An 18666-nucleotide genomic window follows, 5' to 3' on the forward strand; every position below is an offset into this window, starting at 1 on the left:
TCCTGATGTATAGAAAAAATGAATATAAGAGTATTTATTAAAAAAATTTTAAAAAAACTTTTAGCTAATGTTTTATTTGTTATAGCAATTAAAGTTGTAATTAATAGTGTGTGTACTTATTTCAAACCTTTTAACTATTTATTTTTCATAATAAGATCCAGATTATTTGTGAGTGAAAAAAGGGGTCGATACATCAAACACGTTAATTATGAGCACCATAGGACCTTTGGCTTCACCATATCCATCTTTCAAGTCAAACTGCTAGCCATAGAAACATGAAATAAATAAAAAAGGTGCAACAATAATAATTCTTTCATGCAGCTCTACAGGCTCTCCAAGCCTGTGAGATCGACTCAAAAATTGTCTGAAACTGCCTAAATTCCCTGGAAAAAAAAAACTGAAATCTTCAAATAGCCTATCGTTAAAATGCTCACAGGCCATGAAGGAATTACAAGCAACGAGGCAGTAGATATACTCTAAAAAAAAGTGCCTTGGAACAACTCTCAGATACAAATCAATTTTTTGGCATAAACCATAGCAATATTAAAAAAAGAAAAAAATGCCCGCTTGGCTGTCCGATCTTATGAGAATTTTTGGCACCTCCTAATATACCATGGTATCTGATGTTCTCCTGAATTCTTCTACTTTGTAGTCTGTTGAAACTTTATTGTACGTTGTAAAGAGTGTTTCCAGGATCATGTAGTCAACATACGATAGGATAATGACCCCCCCCCAATAAATACTGATAATGAAAACTAGGCAAAAAGATTACTCACAAAAATAACCCAATGGGAGAAAGAGGAAGTCCTACTGAACAGAAATAAATTTAAAAAAAAAATCTAACGTTTAGGTTACAAAGAAGTGACCAGTGTCAAGTATGTCTAGAAAAAAAAATATCTTACTTGCGTCCATGCAATAGCTAGAAAAAGGCTATGATACCTGGGAAAGCTGTTCAATTATATTTAGTTAATTATCTGTATATACCTTTAGAAGCTATTATTAAAATGCTAACTTATGTCTATTAAACTTATTACTATGTTGGTCAACTAAAGTTAGTAAAGTATTTGTGTTTCAATAATTCATATTAATACAATTTTGATCATAATAATTACTATAATATATAACAAAAATAATATAAGGGGATAAATTATTATTGTTTGATTGAAAAAAAAATTTTTGTGTTCTATTTTTTTACAAAAATTCAATGTTTTTGGTACAATAATCCTATCGTATGTTTAATATTTTTACATTATACTATTTACTTACAATAATAAAAATTAATAAATTGGGATAAATATTAATTTATTTATTTTAAAACAATAATTTGTCTGAGTATGGTCATTGAGACGGTAGGTAGGTAGTTTGGGAGAAATAGGAAATCCTACTAAACAGAAATGAATTTTTAAAAAATCTAACGTTTAGATTACAAAGAAATGACCAGTGTCAAATATGTCTAGAAAAAAAACAGAATGTCCTACACAACTGCCATGCAATTGCTAGAAAAAGGCTATGATACCTGGGAAAGCTGTTCAATTATATTTAGTTAATTATTTGTATATACTTTTAGAAGCTATGGAGTACTTATGTTGTCTATTAAATATTATTACTATGTTGGTCAATTAATGTTAGTAAAGTTTTTGTGTTTTAATAATTCATATTAATATAGTTTTGATGATAATAATTACTATAATATATAATAAAAATAAAACGAGGGGATAAAATGTTATTATTTGATTAAAAATTTTTTTTTGTTGCAAAAATTCAATTTTTTTTTACAATAATCCTATCGTAGGTTTAATATTTTTACATTATACGGTTTATTTACAACAATGAAAATTAATAAATTAGGATAAATATTAGTTTATTTATTTTAAAACAATAATTTGTCTGAGTATGGTCATTGGGAAGGCAGGAGGTAGTTTGGGACGAGGGTTGTTGGATGTGCAACCTCCCAAGTTTTAATACTCAATACTGGTACTTGTTTACCAGAGATTGTCCCGTTCGTACAATACTTAGTAGTGAAACTTTGAAATAAAATTGTCTCTTTTATTAAACAAATTTAATATACAGGTAATTATTTTTGATCTATATGTAATCGTAGGTTGAATTTCGTTTAAAACAATATGGTTTTTTTTTTTGTAAAATAATAAGCGTAAAAGATATTTGTTGTGTCGTTTTAGGCGCTACAATGACGGATATAAGAGACATTTTGGAGATTGAATCTGCTAAGTCGGATATAACAAAGGAGTCGATCATCGGAGCGGACAAGAAGGCGAGAAGGGCGCTTTCAACAGCGCAGAAGGCAAATAAGCGTCCCGAAGGGATGGCGAGAGAGGTATTCGCCCTGCTTTACAACGATAAGAAAGATGCACCACCCCTTTTCCCGACGGACACCGGCCAAGGCTACAAGAACACAAAGGCCAAGCTTGGCATGAAGAGCGTCAGGCCGTGGCGCTGGACCCCTTTTACCAACCCGGCCCGTAAGGACAACGCCGTGTTCCACCATTGGCGTAGAGTCTGCGACGAAGGAAAAGAATACCCCTTCGCTAAATTCAACAAGGAAGTTCAAATCCCGACGTACACAGACGCAGAGTACAGTGCGCATCTTGCCAACGACAGCTGGACGCGCGATGAGACCGACCACCTTTTCGATCTCTGTAAGCGGTTCGATTTGCGATTTGTTGTAATGTGCGACAGATGGGATAAGACGAAATTCAAGCCGAGGTCGATTGAGGACCTCAAGGAACGATATTATCATTGTCTTTCAGCATTAGCACAGGTGTCTATTATGTTTAATTATGATTAAATAAATTTTTAATAATTTTATTTAAATAAGGTGAAGACTGGGCCAGGTTTGACGCCGGAAGCAAAATCTTATGTCTTTGATGCAGAGCACGAAAGAAAAAGGAAAGAACAGCTATTAAGGCTTTACAACCGATCTAAAGATCAAGTAATACCAATTAGAAATTTACCAATTTAAAAAAACTTATAAATATTTTGTTTGATGATCAAACAGGTTGAAGAGGAACAAATGCTTCAAAATGAGTTGCGCAAGATCGAAGCCAGGAAGAAAGAAAGAGACCGAAAGACGCAGGACCTTCAGAAACTCATCACTGCAGCAGACAGTCAGAACGAACCGCGTAAAGCAGAGCGTAAATTTCACAAAAAGAAGTTGCAGCTCAGGTTCGACACATTATCCGGAGAACTGGCCAATATTAAGTTCCCGGACATCAAGGGCAGCGGTGTTACGGTGAGATCGCAACGGATGAAGCTGCCTGCTAATATAGGACAGAAAAAGATGAAGGCCATCGAACGCCTTCTCGCCGAGTTAAACATAGGTTTGATTTCATCTATTAATAAACAATTTTCTTATAATAATTTGTCTATTCTCAAATGCTGACCAAGTCAGTAAAGATAAGCATAACTTGAGGAAATCATCTCATTTTATGCATCAATTTCAAGTTTATTATCTGTATGATTTTTTAGAAATGAACCCAATACCGACTGAAGAAATCTGCCAAAACTTCAACGAACTTCGAAGCGATTTGTTACTCTTGAATGAACTGAAGAGCGCCATGGCGACGTGCCAATTTGAACTTCAGACCCTCCGGCATCAGTACGAAGCCATAAACCCGGGGAAAGTAAGTCTGAAAATCCCTACAGCTCTTTCATAAATAATCATTTTGTTTCACTTTTTAGACCTTGATCATTCCAAAAAGCCTGTGTGCGGAGAACGAAACGGTCGAAGCGAGCGAAAACACGAAAATTAAGACGGAAATAATCGATGTCGTAGGTTCACCACAGACTGTTAACACTTAACTTTTTTTTCTTTTTTTTTAATTTTAATGGCCATAAAATATTGCATTTCATCAAGTATATATTTTTACTCCTTGTCATCCTTTTCATTTTTAGAGCCCCTATATCTATTACTGACAGAAAAAAAATTAAAGAAACTTTTTTTCACGGGTAAGTATTTTTAAATTAGGAATTTTATACTATCATGTATGATTGTGATTTACTAGGTCCACTCAATTCCCAATCTCAATGACATTTGAAAGTTCCTACGACAAGTGATCTTGATACGGTGTATTTTTACAATAAAAGGAAGGAGTTGGCACTATTTTATCTTATATTTATCAATAATTCAGTATAAAATGTTTATTTTAAATTAAAATTATAAATTGATTATTATTTGTTTAAATCTGTTCAAAGAAAAGAAAAAAAGCTAGATCGAAACAGTTTTATTATTGATTTTTACAGTAGTTTTTACTTAACACTTTCAACGCGGAAGCCAATTGGCCACAGACTACCTGCGTCCCGACCCATTCAACTCGTTGGCTTGACCTGGCTGTGGTGTCCGTCGGTACAGCTGTCTTGACAATGCTTCAGTAACGTTAAATAAATTTTTGTAAATTGTTAAATGTTTGCTTTTCTTTGTAAAAAAATAATATCCTATGTACAAAATCAATACAATAAGGTAAAAGCTAAACTAACAAAATTGAGATAATTTTTTTAGTTAACACTTAAATAATATAATTTACTTATATTCATACTGTAAAAATATTATATATGCTATTAAATAATATAAACAATTTAACAGTCAAGCCGACGATCAACCAGTGGAGCCTGGAGGGCATATCCCGAAGGGAAATTGTTGTCCTGGCCCGCCTGCGGATCGGTCACACACGTGCGATTCTTGGTGCGATGGCACTAGTCGACCCAGGTGCCCAGCATGCCAAGATAACAGACTCACACGTGTTGGAGGGGTGTCGCAGCTTGTCCCTGTATATGGACTGAAATGGAATAGGAAAATGCTTGAGCATGGCAGCGAGTTTAAAGAAATTTTTTTTAGGTTTTTGAGAGATATTACAATAATGGGTTGTATACAGTGGGGTATTTATTTTATAGGTTAAATTTATGTTAGAATAGGGGTATGCTGGGTGGCGGTGCACCAAATCATCTCAAGGCTCCACCCACTGCTCTGCCAAGCCGGATCGGGGTGGAATATCGATTACCCTCCAACTCGGATTCTAAACAGAGGTATTCATGTGTGAGTGAGTGTGAGAATGACTAGTTTTAGGGAACGAAATGGCCAAAAAAGTCAATGGCGCCCAATCAGAGCCCAACCTCGGAGTCGCTCAGGCACCAAGGTGGGTGGAGGCCTCCTGGTAGGTCTTGTAATTCCAATTCTAATAACACGCAGTAAACAAAAACCAACAAAATAATAAAATTATTAACATTAAACTATACTAAATCCGTTATATTTAGTGGTCTGATTGATCAAATTACTTCTTTCAATTAACCAACTTTTTATGTAAGGTTTTGGTGGAAATGAAAAATTAACATTATAAAATAAAAATTTAATAAAACTAGATTACAAATAATAAAAACAACATTATGCAAAATTTATTTAATATATATAAAATAAAATTATAAAATTAATCGAATAAATATATTTATGTACACATACAGCACTACCTATATATGATTTAACAAAAATGTCAAAATTAGGAATGTTTAAAAAAATATTACATATTTTTCAATGTATAAAACTTAATAACTGATGAAAAATGAAATTATAAATTTTTGTAGTTACTAATTGTTAAAACAGTTTTATTCTTATGAGCATCACCTTGCTCATCATCATCTTCGTCTACTCACTAACAAGTTCAAAATCGTAGCCAGAATCAAGTCTTGATCGTCCATATTTTTCAAATCTTTTATTTTTATTTTTATTTTAAACTTTTTTGGTACCATGGAGTTTCTTCTCTCTAAAAAAACAGACATCAAGAAGAAACCAAAATTGATAAAACCTAATTTCTAATAAAATTACATAAAACTTAATTCACTACTTTCGTGGTTCGCTTGACCAATTAAAAAAAAGGAGGGAAAACTCATAAGGTCGGGTTGAGATGGGGAGTTGATGTCCGAGTGGATCGAGGTCACGATAGCTCAGGTGGTAGAGCAGCGGTGTATCTAGCCGAAGGTCGTGGGTTCGAATCCCTCTCGTGCCATTAACTTTTTTTCATCTCAACTAAATACCTTAATTAATTGTCATTACATAAAACACTATTTTTAGTGGTCTGCTTGACCAATTAATATCATCCAATTAATTAAGGTTTTAAGTTGAGATAAAAAAGTCAGTGTCACGAGCGGGATTCGAACCCCGGCTTGATTCGCCGCTACTCTACCACTTGAGCTATCGTGACTTCGATCCCCTCGGGCACTAACTTCCCTCTCAACCCCCCTTTTGAATTTTCCCTCCTTTTTGCCATTTTTTTCCCCAAATGGTGGGGGAAATTAAAAAGGTGTGGTTGAGATGGGAAGTTACTAGTTAGTGCCCGAGGGGATCGAAGTCACGATAGCTCAAGTGGTAGAGTAGCGGCATATCAATCCGAAGGTCGTGGGTTTGAATCCCGCTCGTGACACTGAGTTTTTTATCTCAACTTAAAACCTTAATTAATTGGATTACATAAAACAGTTGAAAGTTTAAATACCATATCTTACATAGACAGAATAAATCAATTTATTTAAAAATCTATTTACTCTGCTATTATTTTTTTTTTTTACATACATATAAATATGTGATGTCACAAATGAAAATTGTTTATTCCCGAGAAAAACTTTAAAAACGCACAACACTATTTAGGATAAAATACATAATAGAAATAACAAAAAGACAATTTTTAAAGTTATTTGGGCTTTTTTAAAGTTGGTATAATGAAGAAAGCTGTATTAGGAAAAAATTTAGCTTTATTTTTTATAAAACTTCTTTTTAACAATATGCGAAGTGAGGGGTCACTTGTCAAACTCCGCACTAAAATGAAGCCGGTGGTGAGAGATCCGAAAACGATAAACGGTAGAAATCAGGCATTCAAACAGACCTAAGTGTAGAAACCGTATGGAATTAATAAAAACCCACTGCGGCCAAACAAAAATAAAGAGAGGGCCAGAGCCAGCTGGCGGCCGCTGGGTTCTTGGGCTTGCACTACCAAGCTCCCATTGGTATCCATCGAGCTTGTAGTGTTAAAAAATTAGGCCTTTCTTGCGCATTCACCTTTGTTCTACCCTTAAGAGGAAGAAATTTATAGGAAGGTAATAAAATAAAATAAACTTTATATGTAACAATAATGTTTCTTGTTTATTGCAGCGAACAGGCAGTAAAAATGCATTTATACGTTTGGATCTAATTAAATTACAAACAAAAAATATTCTATGCAACAATATAAAACTAGAAATAAAAGTATTTCTAAATTATTATTTATACACTTATTGATTAATTATCGTTCAACTGATCCTCGAATGCTTCAGGGGATGGGTCTCGACCCTGGAAACGCCTAAATACTTCGCTGGGATGGCACGCACCTCCGAATCCAAGGAAAGTGTCTCGGAACCTGTTTAACCAAAAGGATATATTTAGAATGTAAAAATACAATGAGGGCGTTGACAAGCAGAAACCTCAGCCCTATCGCTGCTCTGTCGGGGTCAGTCTTAAAAGAATTATAAGCGTCTTCGGCCAACATTCTAGCCCATAGGCGCGAATAGTAAGCACCGCTCAGATCACCGCAAACAGACGCTGTGAAACTCAAAGGATGATTGTCTTTACTATCTAAAGGAAGAATAAAATGCTCCTGCCAGAGTTTTTTCATAAGTGGTAACCAGAACTCTTTCCTGTAAATAAATCTATTAAGATAAAGAAAATTTGAATATAAAAGATCGCTTACGATGTGTGCAGGTCTAAATCTAAATTAGCCAAGTAGATCTCTTGGCATAAACGGTAACCAGCCATGTGTTTTCTTATCTGTTCTATTTTGTTGAACGGCAGCGGCTTTCCGTCTCTATAGTGGCCTGATATTTCTTTCAAGACTTCTGTATCTTTCAGCCTGCAATGGTAAATCTTGTCAGAACGAACTGTTTTTACTTAAAAAAATCAACGTACCATAGGTACATGAAGTTGCTGACAACTTCGACAGCATCCCACTCGATGTTCGACAGGCCAGAAACCTCAGAATAGTTGACATGGCTCAGTAACTGCTGCAGAGCTTGACCAAACTGAAAATTCAAACAAGCAATAATAGAGAAAATAAGTACCATTTGGCTCACCAGAGACCAAGGCAAGACTTTTTTCTATCCATGTATCTACAAATTGTTATAGGCATTGATTTTCCTTTAAACCAGCTAGTAATTCACTATTTTTCGTGGTCCGCTTGACCAATTAATATCATTCAATTAATTAAGGTTTTAAGTTGAGATAAAAAAGTCAGTGTCATGAGCGGGATTCGAACCCATGACCTTCGGCTTGATATGCCGCTACTCTACCACTTGAGCTATCGTGACTTCAATCCCCTCGGGCACTAACTTCCCATCTCAACCCCACCTTTTGAATTTTCCNTCAAAAGGTGGGGTTGAGATGGGAAGTTAGTGCCCGAGGGGATTGAAGTCACGATAGCTCAAGTGGTAGAGTAGCGGCATATCAAGCCGAAGGTCATGGGTTCGAATCCCGCTCATGACACTGACTTTTTTATCTCAACTTAAAACCTTAATTAATTGAATGATATTAATTGGTCAAGCGGACCACGAAAAATAGTGAATTACTAGCTGGTTTAAAGGAAAATCAATGCCTATAACAATTTGTAGATACATGGATAGAAAAAAGTCTTGCCTTGGTCTCTGGTGAGCCAAATGGTACTTATTTTCTCTATTATTGCTTGTTTGAATTTTCAGTTTGGTCAAGCTCTGCAGCAGTTACTGAGCCATGTCAACTATTCTGAGGTTTCTGGCCTGTCGAACATCGAGTGGGATGCTGTCGAAGTTGTCAGCAACTTCATGTACCTATGGTACGTTGATTTTTTTAAGTAAAAACAGTTCGTTCTGACAAGATTTACCATTGCAGGCTGAAAGATACAGAAGTCTTGAAAGAAATATCAGGCCACTATAGAGACGGAAAGCCGCTGCCGTTCAACAAAATAGAACAGATAAGAAAACACATGGCTGGTTACCGTTTATGCCAAGAGATCTACTTGGCTAATTTAGATTTAGACCTGCACACATCGTAAGCGATCTTTTATATTCAAATTTTCTTTATCTTAATAGATTTATTTACAGGAAAGAGTTCTGGTTACCACTTATGAAAAAACTCTGGCAGGAGCATTTTATTCTTCCTTTAGATAGTAAAGACAATCATCCTTTGAGTTTCACAGCGTCTGTTTGCGGTGATCTGAGCGGTGCTTACTATTCGCGCCTATGGGCTAGAATGTTGGCCGAAGACGCTTATAATTCTTTTAAGACTGACCCCGACAGAGCAGCGATAGGGCTGAGGTTTCTGCTTGTCAACGCCCTCATTGTATTTTTACATTCTAAATATATCCTTTTGGTTAAACAGGTTCCGAGACACTTTCCTTGGATTCGGAGGTGCGTGCCATCCCAGCGAAGTATTTAGGCGTTTCCAGGGTCGAGACCCATCCCCTGAAGCATTCGAGGATCAGTTGAACGATAATTAATCAATAAGTGTATAAATAATAATTTAGAAATACTTTTATTTCTAGTTTTATATTGTTGCATAGAATATTTTTTGTTTGTAATTTAATTAGATCCAAACGTATAAATGCATTTTTACTGCCTGTTCGCTGCAATAAACAAGAAACATTATTGTTACATATAAAGTTTATTTTATTTTATTACCTTCCTATAAATTTCTTCCTCTTAAGGGTAGAACAAAGGTGAATGCGCAAGAAAGGCCTAATTTTTTAACACTACAAGCTCGATGGATACCAATGGGAGCTTGGTAGTGCAAGCCCAAGAACCCAGCGGCCGCCAGCTGGCTCTGGCCCTCTCTTTATTTTTGTTTGGCCGCAGTGGGTTTTTATTAATTCCATACGGTTTCTACACTTAGGTCTGTTTGAATGCCTGATTTCTACCGTTTATCGTTTTCGGATCTCTCACCACCGGCTTCATTTTAGTGCGGAGTTTGACAAGTGACCCCTCACTTCGCATATTGTTAAAAAGAAGTTTTATAAAAAATAAAGCTAAATTTTTTCCTAATACAGCTTTCTTCATTATACCAACTTTAAAAAAGCCCAAATAACTTTAAAAATTGTCTTTTTGTTATTTCTATTATGTATTTTATCCTAAATAGTGTTGTGCGTTTTTAAAGTTTTTCTCGGGAATAAACAATTTTCATTTGTGACATCACATATTTATATGTATGTAAAAAAAAAAAATAATAGCAGAGTAAATAGATTTTTAAATAAATTGATTTATTCTGTCTATGTAAGATATGGTATTTAAACTTTCAACTGTTTTATGTAATCCAATTAATTAAGGTTTTAAGTTGAGATAAAAAAGTCAGTGTCATGAGCGGGATTCGAACCCATGACCTTCGGCTTGATATGCCGCTACTCTACCACTTGAGCTATCGTGACTTCAATCCCCTCGGGCACTAACTTCCCATCTCAACCCCACCTTTTGAATTTTCCCCACCATTTGGCGAAAAAAATGGCAAAAAGGAGGGAAAATTCAAAAGGGGGGTTGAGAGGGAAGTTAGTGCCCGAGGGGATCGAAGTCACGATAGCTCAAGTGGTAGAGTAGCGGCGAATCAAGCCGGGGTTCGAATCCCCTTTTTTTTCCTTCCTTTTTTGACACTTTTCAAATGTCATGTAATCTTATTGGATCGCATCAATCTTGCTCAAATGACTATATATACAGGGTTAAATGTCAATACTGACATGGCGGATTCTTTAAATAAAATGTGGTTCAGTGCCACCAGAACAAGGTTTCCATTATGACTCTTTCCTGAAATAATTTTTTTTTTTTTACATAAAATCATATTTTCTCAACTTTAGCATCATTAAAATACAAATATGACCTTTATTTTGCAAACTATATTAAATTTTTCACAAGTTAACAACATTTACATTGAAAAATTCGCCCTTCTGAATACAAGTAGAATAACAAATGGCAAAATCCGGTTTCCCCCCGTTTAAATACTCAATTGTGGCTCATCCCATTACTATTCCAAACAAGTTGCTTAATTTTATAAGTATCCCTAGGACATCACTTATACGGTTTTTTTTAGAACTTCACTTAGTGACATATCCTTCACAAGGTCGAAAAATGTAATATTGAACCCAAGGAGATCAGCAACACAAGAAAATAGTAGAGGTCATGTTTTTAATGAAAACATTTATTAATTGGTAACAAAAATCGGATATTCTTCTCATAAAATGTACGATTAAAGAAAAACTACAAACAAATTGAAATTTCATTAAATTAAGCATTTTTTGCAAATTAACTGATTTATTGTTCGAAATGCTTTCCTTCGTATTGTATACACAAGCATGAACGTACAGCAACCGACGTGACTGCATGGAGGACTTCTTTCCATTATGTCATTGATTTCAATTTTATTTATGAGCTTTACCCTCGTTTCGATTCCTCATATGTAAAAATTTAGTGGCGTCAAATCTGCTGCCCATGTATCTAACTTTTCTTACTGACTAATAAATGTTTTAATTAAAAAAATATACAATGTTCTTGTGTTGCTGCTCTCGTTGGAATCAATATCACAGTTTTGTGTTATTTACAATAATTTACTAACAGGCCTTGAAATCTATTTCAGGTTTTGGCAGTCCACAGTCAGACCTTGGTCTAATCCATCCTGCTGCCAAGATTAGACTCCAGGAAATCTCACACGTCCTTTCTATCTAATTAACAATTTATGGGGTAATCTATATTCCACATGCTAATAAATACATTTACAATAAACACAAAACGAGATACAGTACATAATAAAAATATTTCAAAAATCAGAACGGGACCTAATGTGCACAAACACAATTTTCATATCGGGTACACCTACACACTCTCTATATGGAGCCATCCTTCAATTAAGTAGGACATAGAGTAATGTTTATCTATGATGGGAAAAATGCAGTGTCAACCTCACATGGCCTATTCTTAACTGGATGATTCAAATCATCCAAGAGCAACCTATCGACCTATGCTCTCGATATATAAGAGTTCTTTTGCCGATTGAACCCACTGATGCTGCCATTTCCTTTTTGTCCATTCTGTGCTTAGTAATTGTGTAACAAATTGACCATGTTTTCATAAAAGATAAATTGTAAGTGAACAGGTTAACTGATGAACTAGTATCTGGCAATTTCTATTTATATTCATCAACAAAACTGACCTGAGAAAGGCACGAATGAAGCCAAAGAGGAAGAGTTGGAGGAATGGACGCATTCGACTAGTTCAACTTGATCTCATGTACCAATCGGGTCAAAAATTGTTCACAATATGTAGAAATACTTTGTTAAACTAATGAATATCAAAAGTCCCAAAAAATTTTCAAAAAGTATGTATTTTTACCAGTTTTTTCGAGTTTTACCTACCAGTTGAGGGGCGGGTTGCGAGTTGGGGAATGGAGGTATTCGATAGTTCAACTGGATCCAAAACACGTATCCAACCAAGACTTATAAAGATTTGATGTAGTAGAAATCACAGACACACTGAAGAAGGCAGAAAGCCAAAATGTGTCATAACCAAAATGATCGGTAACGACCAAATTACAGGTTCACCCCACAGACCACAGGATTAAATTTCACATTTTAAAACTGTAATGTAAAGTATAAATAAAGTAATTTCTATTGGAGGGCTTAATGTCCAACTTGGTGAGTGACATGGATGGACAAACCACTTTAAAATACTTCTTTCAAACTATTTCTCAATTAAAAATGGGCTATGCCAGGATACAAACCCAGGATCGCTATTCTGGCAAATATGAGTTGAACTCCCTAACCAATCCAGCTACTGCGTTAAAATTGTAATTTTAGAATTCTAATCGCTTACCTTCTTGAACATGTTCTCAACATCGTCGAAATGCAAAAGGCAAGGCTCTTTATTGCTTTTTGGCGGAGGGAAATTAAATATCATAGCGGCTAGTGGTTGTGAAGTTCCGAGGATTTTCGCGACGGGCCTGATTCCGACAACATGCCCTGATCCGGTACCGGTGTCCATTTTTCCATCCCTGTAATTGGCAATTAATCAAATTTTAAAGTGAATAGCACAACGATTTGTTTTTACCTCGAGTAAAAATCTATGTAGAGCCCAGCGATAGGATTGGGCGACTCGTTGTTAAATATATGATACAGCTTAATGTCCGGATGCCAGGATTTTACTTTTTTCTCTTCCTCGAATCGAATACCGAACGTACGAGATGTTAAGTTAAGAATACCTTTAAATACTGTTTCTAATGGGAAATATTCAGAGATCTTCATGTTGTCCCATCTACAACAAGAGTTATTTAGATTTTTTTTGTAAATTTGTTATAAGCGATATTTACTGGTATAAATCTTGTTTTTGTTCTCGCTCCCAATAAGTGATGTCCCACATCTCCATACTGCCTCTAAATCCACGGTCATAAGCAAACTCTTGAAGTTTGGTAAGTTCTTTCTCTTGCAGCATTTTTGCTTTAACAAATTAAATAGTTTAATTACAATAAAATTGGCCAAGAAAAAAATGAAAAAACTCTTTTCTTATCTTAATTATTATAGTAACGATGTTTTCTTATATATTTTGACCTCAACAGTTTAACTTATGATTTTTCCTTCTTGAAGGTGGGATAATAGGTCATCGCAAAAAAAACCACAACCAGTTTTTATCCACAATGTTTCGGATTTATTTTAATCCTTCCTCAAGTGAGTTAACGCAATGGTTAAAACAGTGGTTGTCTATCATTAATATTTTATAACAGTTTATTTTTTAAAAAAAGAGCCAGTGTGGTGCATATTTAAGTCTTTCAGACTCCGAGCAAACGTTTTAATATTTTGAGCCTGACTAGACTCTTCTATTATCCCACCTTCAAGAAAAAAAAATCATAACTTTATTTATTTATTTTTTATTTTATTAAATAATATACAGATTTTATTTTAAAGAAATTACCTTTCTCCAACAATCTGTACAATGTTGATTTCACCACATCCAACGAGCCGGCCATTTTGGTCTCCATCGACATATGGATGTAAGACTCGTAGCCCAAGACTGCGGCAATATCCCTCCTAAAAGATAGTAAAATATTGTTTTCATACGATATAACTTTTTTTATTCATTTTATCATACCTCAACGAACGGATTTTCTCTAATCTAAAGCTATTATTGAATTCGTCAGACTGACCGCTGAGGCCGGAAGCGACTTGTCTCAACGCCATCCAAGTATTCCAGCGTACATCCCTGTCTGAGCAGTATGCCAGGACACCGTCGGTTATCGAAGGGTTGAGTAATATGTCCCAAGGTCCGTTTTTATATTTAGCCTTACTGATTTTTTTTTTTTTTTTTTAATTAAACAAGAAACTTTTTAATAATGAAAATTGAAACTTACTCCTGAGCCATTGAGTATAACAGTCTGTCAGGAAAATTTGAGACTTTAACTGGATCGTGAATCGTATGCCTAAAATTTCTTATGGTTGCCTGTAAATCATTAAATTATTTTAATATTTAATTTTTGTCAAATAAATCATGACATTACTTGTGTACTTGTTAGAAATTTTTCCTTTTCGTTGGCCAGACCGACTAGAAGCAAGCTTAAATATTCTTTCTTTTCGGGCGGCAGGTCCAAGCCGTTAAGCTTGCCCTCGATTTGAAATTTATTTACCACCCTCTGTTCTTCCTCAGTCAAGTTGTTCTTATCACAATTCTGAAATAAATTCCTGTTTAAACAAAAACCTGTTTATTGTTCTGTTTCGGTTGAACAGACCTTAAACATGTTGTATATAGGTTTTGAGTTGAATTTGGCGGAACGCGCCTTCCTGGCGCGGTTGTGCATCAAAACGTACTTTTGTGGCGGCATGATATTGCTTTCAGTGAGATACAGGACTTTAGATAGGCCCCAGGTGGCCTCCATCTTACTGCCGCTTTCTTCAATTGGCTCAAGAACATTTTCAAACAAATCAAGCTCATCTTTGTTTTCTGAAAAAGGTTGATTAAAAGAAACAAAGAAAAATAGTTAAACTGTTCAATCAGAATTAAAAAAACTAGTATATCTTACGATTAGGCAATCCTGATTTTGTTAGAACTGAATCTAACAATTTTCAGATATTTTTATTAAAAGGCCAGCGACATATTTCCTCTTATTTGAACCAATTTAATGAAATAAATAATAAAGTTTAGGTATTGTTAACAGAACAATAGCCATGTACTCAGACAGCCAGGCACTGAGGACAATTACAGCATCGGTGGTAAAGTCCAGAGTCGTTTGGGATTTCATCAGGCCCCTGTCAGACATTGGGGAAAACAACAAAATTACCCAGGGTATCAGGCCAGAGGGGCAACGAAGAGGCCGATAGATTGGCCAAGGAAAGTTCGATGAGGACACCTACTGGCCCTGAACCTTTTGTGCCATACCTAATTGTCAAAAACATCGATCAATTAGACAATGGATTGAAAATAAGTCCTCCATTCAATGGAAATGTAGCACAAGAGACATGCAAAAAATAATTCATAAAAGCACCATCACAGAAACCAAAGTCAGAACTATTAAATCTAGGATGATTTAAGACTAGAACAATATTTAGACTGCTAACTAGGCACTGCAGACTCCAGAAGCAAATAGATTCGGAAGGCAGAAAAAGCCTGTGCAGATATTACCAGGAAGAAAAGACAGTGATGTTCTCTGTTAGTGCGAAAACTGACTGAGATTCGTACTCTAATTGCAGTCTGGAATGTTTTGAGTACCACATAACAAGGCCCTCCCAGCTCCTTACAAAATCATGGCTGGAGTCCTACAGTGCCAGACAGAAGTCTATGCCCAGCGATTTTTCAGTTTTTTGTTAATCTCACATCTGCCGACATGATAGGGTGGTCCGTGCACTGATGCGGCCTCTTTTAGCCACTTTGTCTGTGATAGTGGTTCAACTCCTACTCTACTAATAAAATTGTTTAAAAATTAATCATAGTTCAATTAATTAATATTTATGAAAGGTATTGATTAAGATTTAAAAAAAATTCAGTGTCACGAGCGGGATTCGAACCCACGACCTTCGGCTAAATACGCCGCTGCTCTAACCACTTGAGCTATCGTGGATTCAATCTGCTCGGACACCAACTTCCCACCTCAACCCACCTTTTGAATTTTCCCTCCTTTTTACCATTTTTCAAATGTTGTGTAATCTATTTGATTCTCGGCGACAAATGAAATGGCCACGGAGAGCTTTTGTGAAGATATACTTCAGTTTAATTATTAAATCATTTACAGTTCATGGTGCGATTCACCAATTGACATTTTTCAATTAATTAATATTTATGAAAGGTTTTTATTGGTTAAAATAAAAAAGTCAGTGTCACGAGCAGGATTCAAACTGTAATTGATTAATCATAATGATTATATTGAGAGCGTGAGATGTGGTGTGACGTAGGTTTCAGAAAAACATTTTCTTTAACGTGCCAACGATTCGATCTTTATTGAAATCATCTTCAGGGTCTGGGATTTACAAACATTGTTTAAATTTAACAAATACATGTAGGATGTGAAAAAATTTATATATACAATGCTAGAAAATTTTAAATTCAATCAAAGTATTTGTAGTCACTCAACGTGTTTGTTTTCTGTGTAGATTTGTCATTCTTGTGTGTCGTGTTGAGAGTGCCAGTGAGATATTGCTGTTTTATTTCTATATATGTTGGATTATGAAGGGGTGGGGAAGGAAGTCAGGATAGAAAGACTTTTTTTTATAAGTAGTCGGCTTCTTTGAGCTGAAAAGAGCCGACAAAGGGAAAAACGTTGGTAATGGTTCAGCCAGATTATCCTTTCAGGATTATATAGACGAGATAATTAGGGAAAGGAAAGCCAAATTGGTAAAGAATAAGACTACGTACAAATGTTTGAGGTGAAGGAAGTAATGATTGTTTTATATGTTATATGTGATGTGATGATGATATTGTGTCAATATGTTATCAACATTGAATTTGATTAATGATATTACCATAGCTGCGACTGAGTTTACATGCATCTGTTCTGTAATTGATGCTGTGTTTATCTCGGTTGATGTAAACCATTTCTAAAAAGTTACGTTTAAGTTTGTTTTGTTCTGTGTTTCATATTTTTGGATTGTTCAAGTCAAAATTGTGTTCAAAATGGTGGATAGCCAGTGCTGTAGGATTTTGCTTGGGATTTTTGCAATCATAGTGTAGGTTTCCTCTCTTATACAGATATTGGGATGTAATACCAATGTAAGTTGCCGGACAATTTAAACAATTGATTTTGTAAATTACATCAGATTTATTTGTGTGGTGTGGGATCTTTAATTTTGGGAAAAAGTGTGTAAATCGTTTTATAGTTTTTGAAAGCTATTTTAAAGTAGTCAGAAGAGAGAAAAGAGGCTAAGTTATGTAAAAGGCAGAGAATGAATGGAATAGAAATAGAAATAGGGGAGGCTGTAAGTGATGAGTATGTGAATATTCTGTTGATGGTAGGATTATGATAGAAGAGATATGGAGAAAACGTTAGGACATCTTTACCCACTGTCGGCCCAGTGCACCCCAAAGAAACCGCAAACAAACAGAAAAAACATATAAAAAACCCCACTCCAGCCCCAACCCCGTACAAACCCAACCCAAATACAAAGGAAACAGCAATAAAACACCAACACCCCAAACACAACACAAAAAAAACACACAAGAACAAAACAAACAAACACGAAAAAAAAACCTAAAAACTAAAAATATCAAACAATATACAAACTTTTTTCACATCCTAAATGTATTTGTAAAATTTAAACAATGTTTATAAATCCCAGGCGCTGAAGATGATCTCAATAAAGATCGAAACGTTGGCACGATAAAGAAAATGTTTTTCTAAAACCTACGTCACGCCAGACCGCATCTCACAATTTCCAAATAATCATAGACTAACGGTCACTAAACACCACACATTAATCATAGTGATGACAGTCAATGTAATACCTATAATGCTGTTTTCAACTTCTCGTATGCAGTGCTCAAAATCGAGGAGCTGGTTGCCGAGCGTCGAAAGGCACTTCTCGCCCGACAAGTTTTCCGCGTCGGGCAGCCCATTTTTGAACAGGGGGTTCTTGTCTCCCTGTGGAGGTCCGGTCTCAGGCAGCCTAAACATCGTAGCATGAAAACACATAAAAGGCTTAAAAATTATTTTATTTAGTGACTTACAGTACTATGTAGCCGGTTCTGATCTGCTGGTAGAACCCTTTGGACCGGGCCAGGGCGAACTTCCTCCTCAAAATCGAACAGGCCATCGTGCTTTACAAGCACGATTTAAAAAGCCGGTCGGGTAAAAATTCGGCCGTCAATTCAATTTATACACGGGACGTAACCTGGTGGAGAACCTGCCGACATGGAGAACCTCGACATGTTAAAAAAAATTAACTTTATTCCTTTTTCTCCGACTATTTAGTTTAAATCGAAGATTTTGTGGGTGTTTTCTAGAGAAAAATCAAATCTGTCGATTTTAATAAGATTTTAATATTTTTAGTTTTGTTATTTTCTTCTTGGTTTCGTCATCGAGCAACCTACCCTGAAGAACCTGTTCATAAATGACGTACTTAGACCATGATCATTTCTTTTGAATTTTGAATCAAAATCAATCTTCTTTTTATAATATATTGTTTTGTTAAACTAAATCTAACTTTTTACTTTATA

The 18666-nt window shown here is 35.3% G+C and overlaps 2 protein-coding genes across 2 annotated transcripts; one reads left to right on the top strand and one right to left on the bottom strand.

Moving 5' to 3' along the window:
- The first annotated feature begins 1939 nt into the window (after positions 1–1939).
- On the top strand, positions 1940–3869 carry LOC106663248 (DNA methyltransferase 1-associated protein 1). The gene is made up of 6 exons (XM_014387938.2): positions 1940–2070; positions 2181–2779; positions 2837–2950; positions 3017–3338; positions 3487–3641; positions 3700–3869. The coding sequence occupies exons 2-6, from the start codon at positions 2189–2191 to the stop codon at positions 3817–3819; spliced, it is 1302 nt and encodes a 433-aa protein (XP_014243424.1). The 5' UTR covers positions 1940–2070; positions 2181–2188; the 3' UTR covers positions 3820–3869.
- A 3249-nt stretch (positions 3870–7118) lies between these two features.
- LOC106663128 (probable cytosolic oligopeptidase A) lies at positions 7119–18542 on the bottom strand. Its single transcript, XM_014387719.2, has 14 exons — positions 18178–18542; positions 17956–18116; positions 14753–14964; positions 14525–14692; positions 14378–14466; positions 14119–14313; positions 13942–14057; positions 13343–13469; positions 13084–13287; positions 12850–13027; positions 7940–8052; positions 7725–7883; positions 7459–7671; positions 7119–7394 (listed from the first exon to the last, which is right to left on the bottom strand). Exons 1-14 carry the CDS (start codon positions 18261–18263, stop codon positions 7277–7279), a joined length of 2139 nt encoding a protein of 712 aa, XP_014243205.1. The 5' UTR covers positions 18264–18542; the 3' UTR covers positions 7119–7276.
- Between the last annotated feature and the right edge of the window lie 124 nt (positions 18543–18666).

This window comes from Cimex lectularius, unplaced genomic scaffold (genome assembly GCF_000648675.2).
Source record: "Cimex lectularius strain Harlan isolate CLEC.00 unplaced genomic scaffold, Clec_2.1 scaffold131, whole genome shotgun sequence".
In the NCBI taxonomy this organism is placed as follows: Eukaryota; Metazoa; Arthropoda; class Insecta; order Hemiptera; family Cimicidae; genus Cimex; species Cimex lectularius.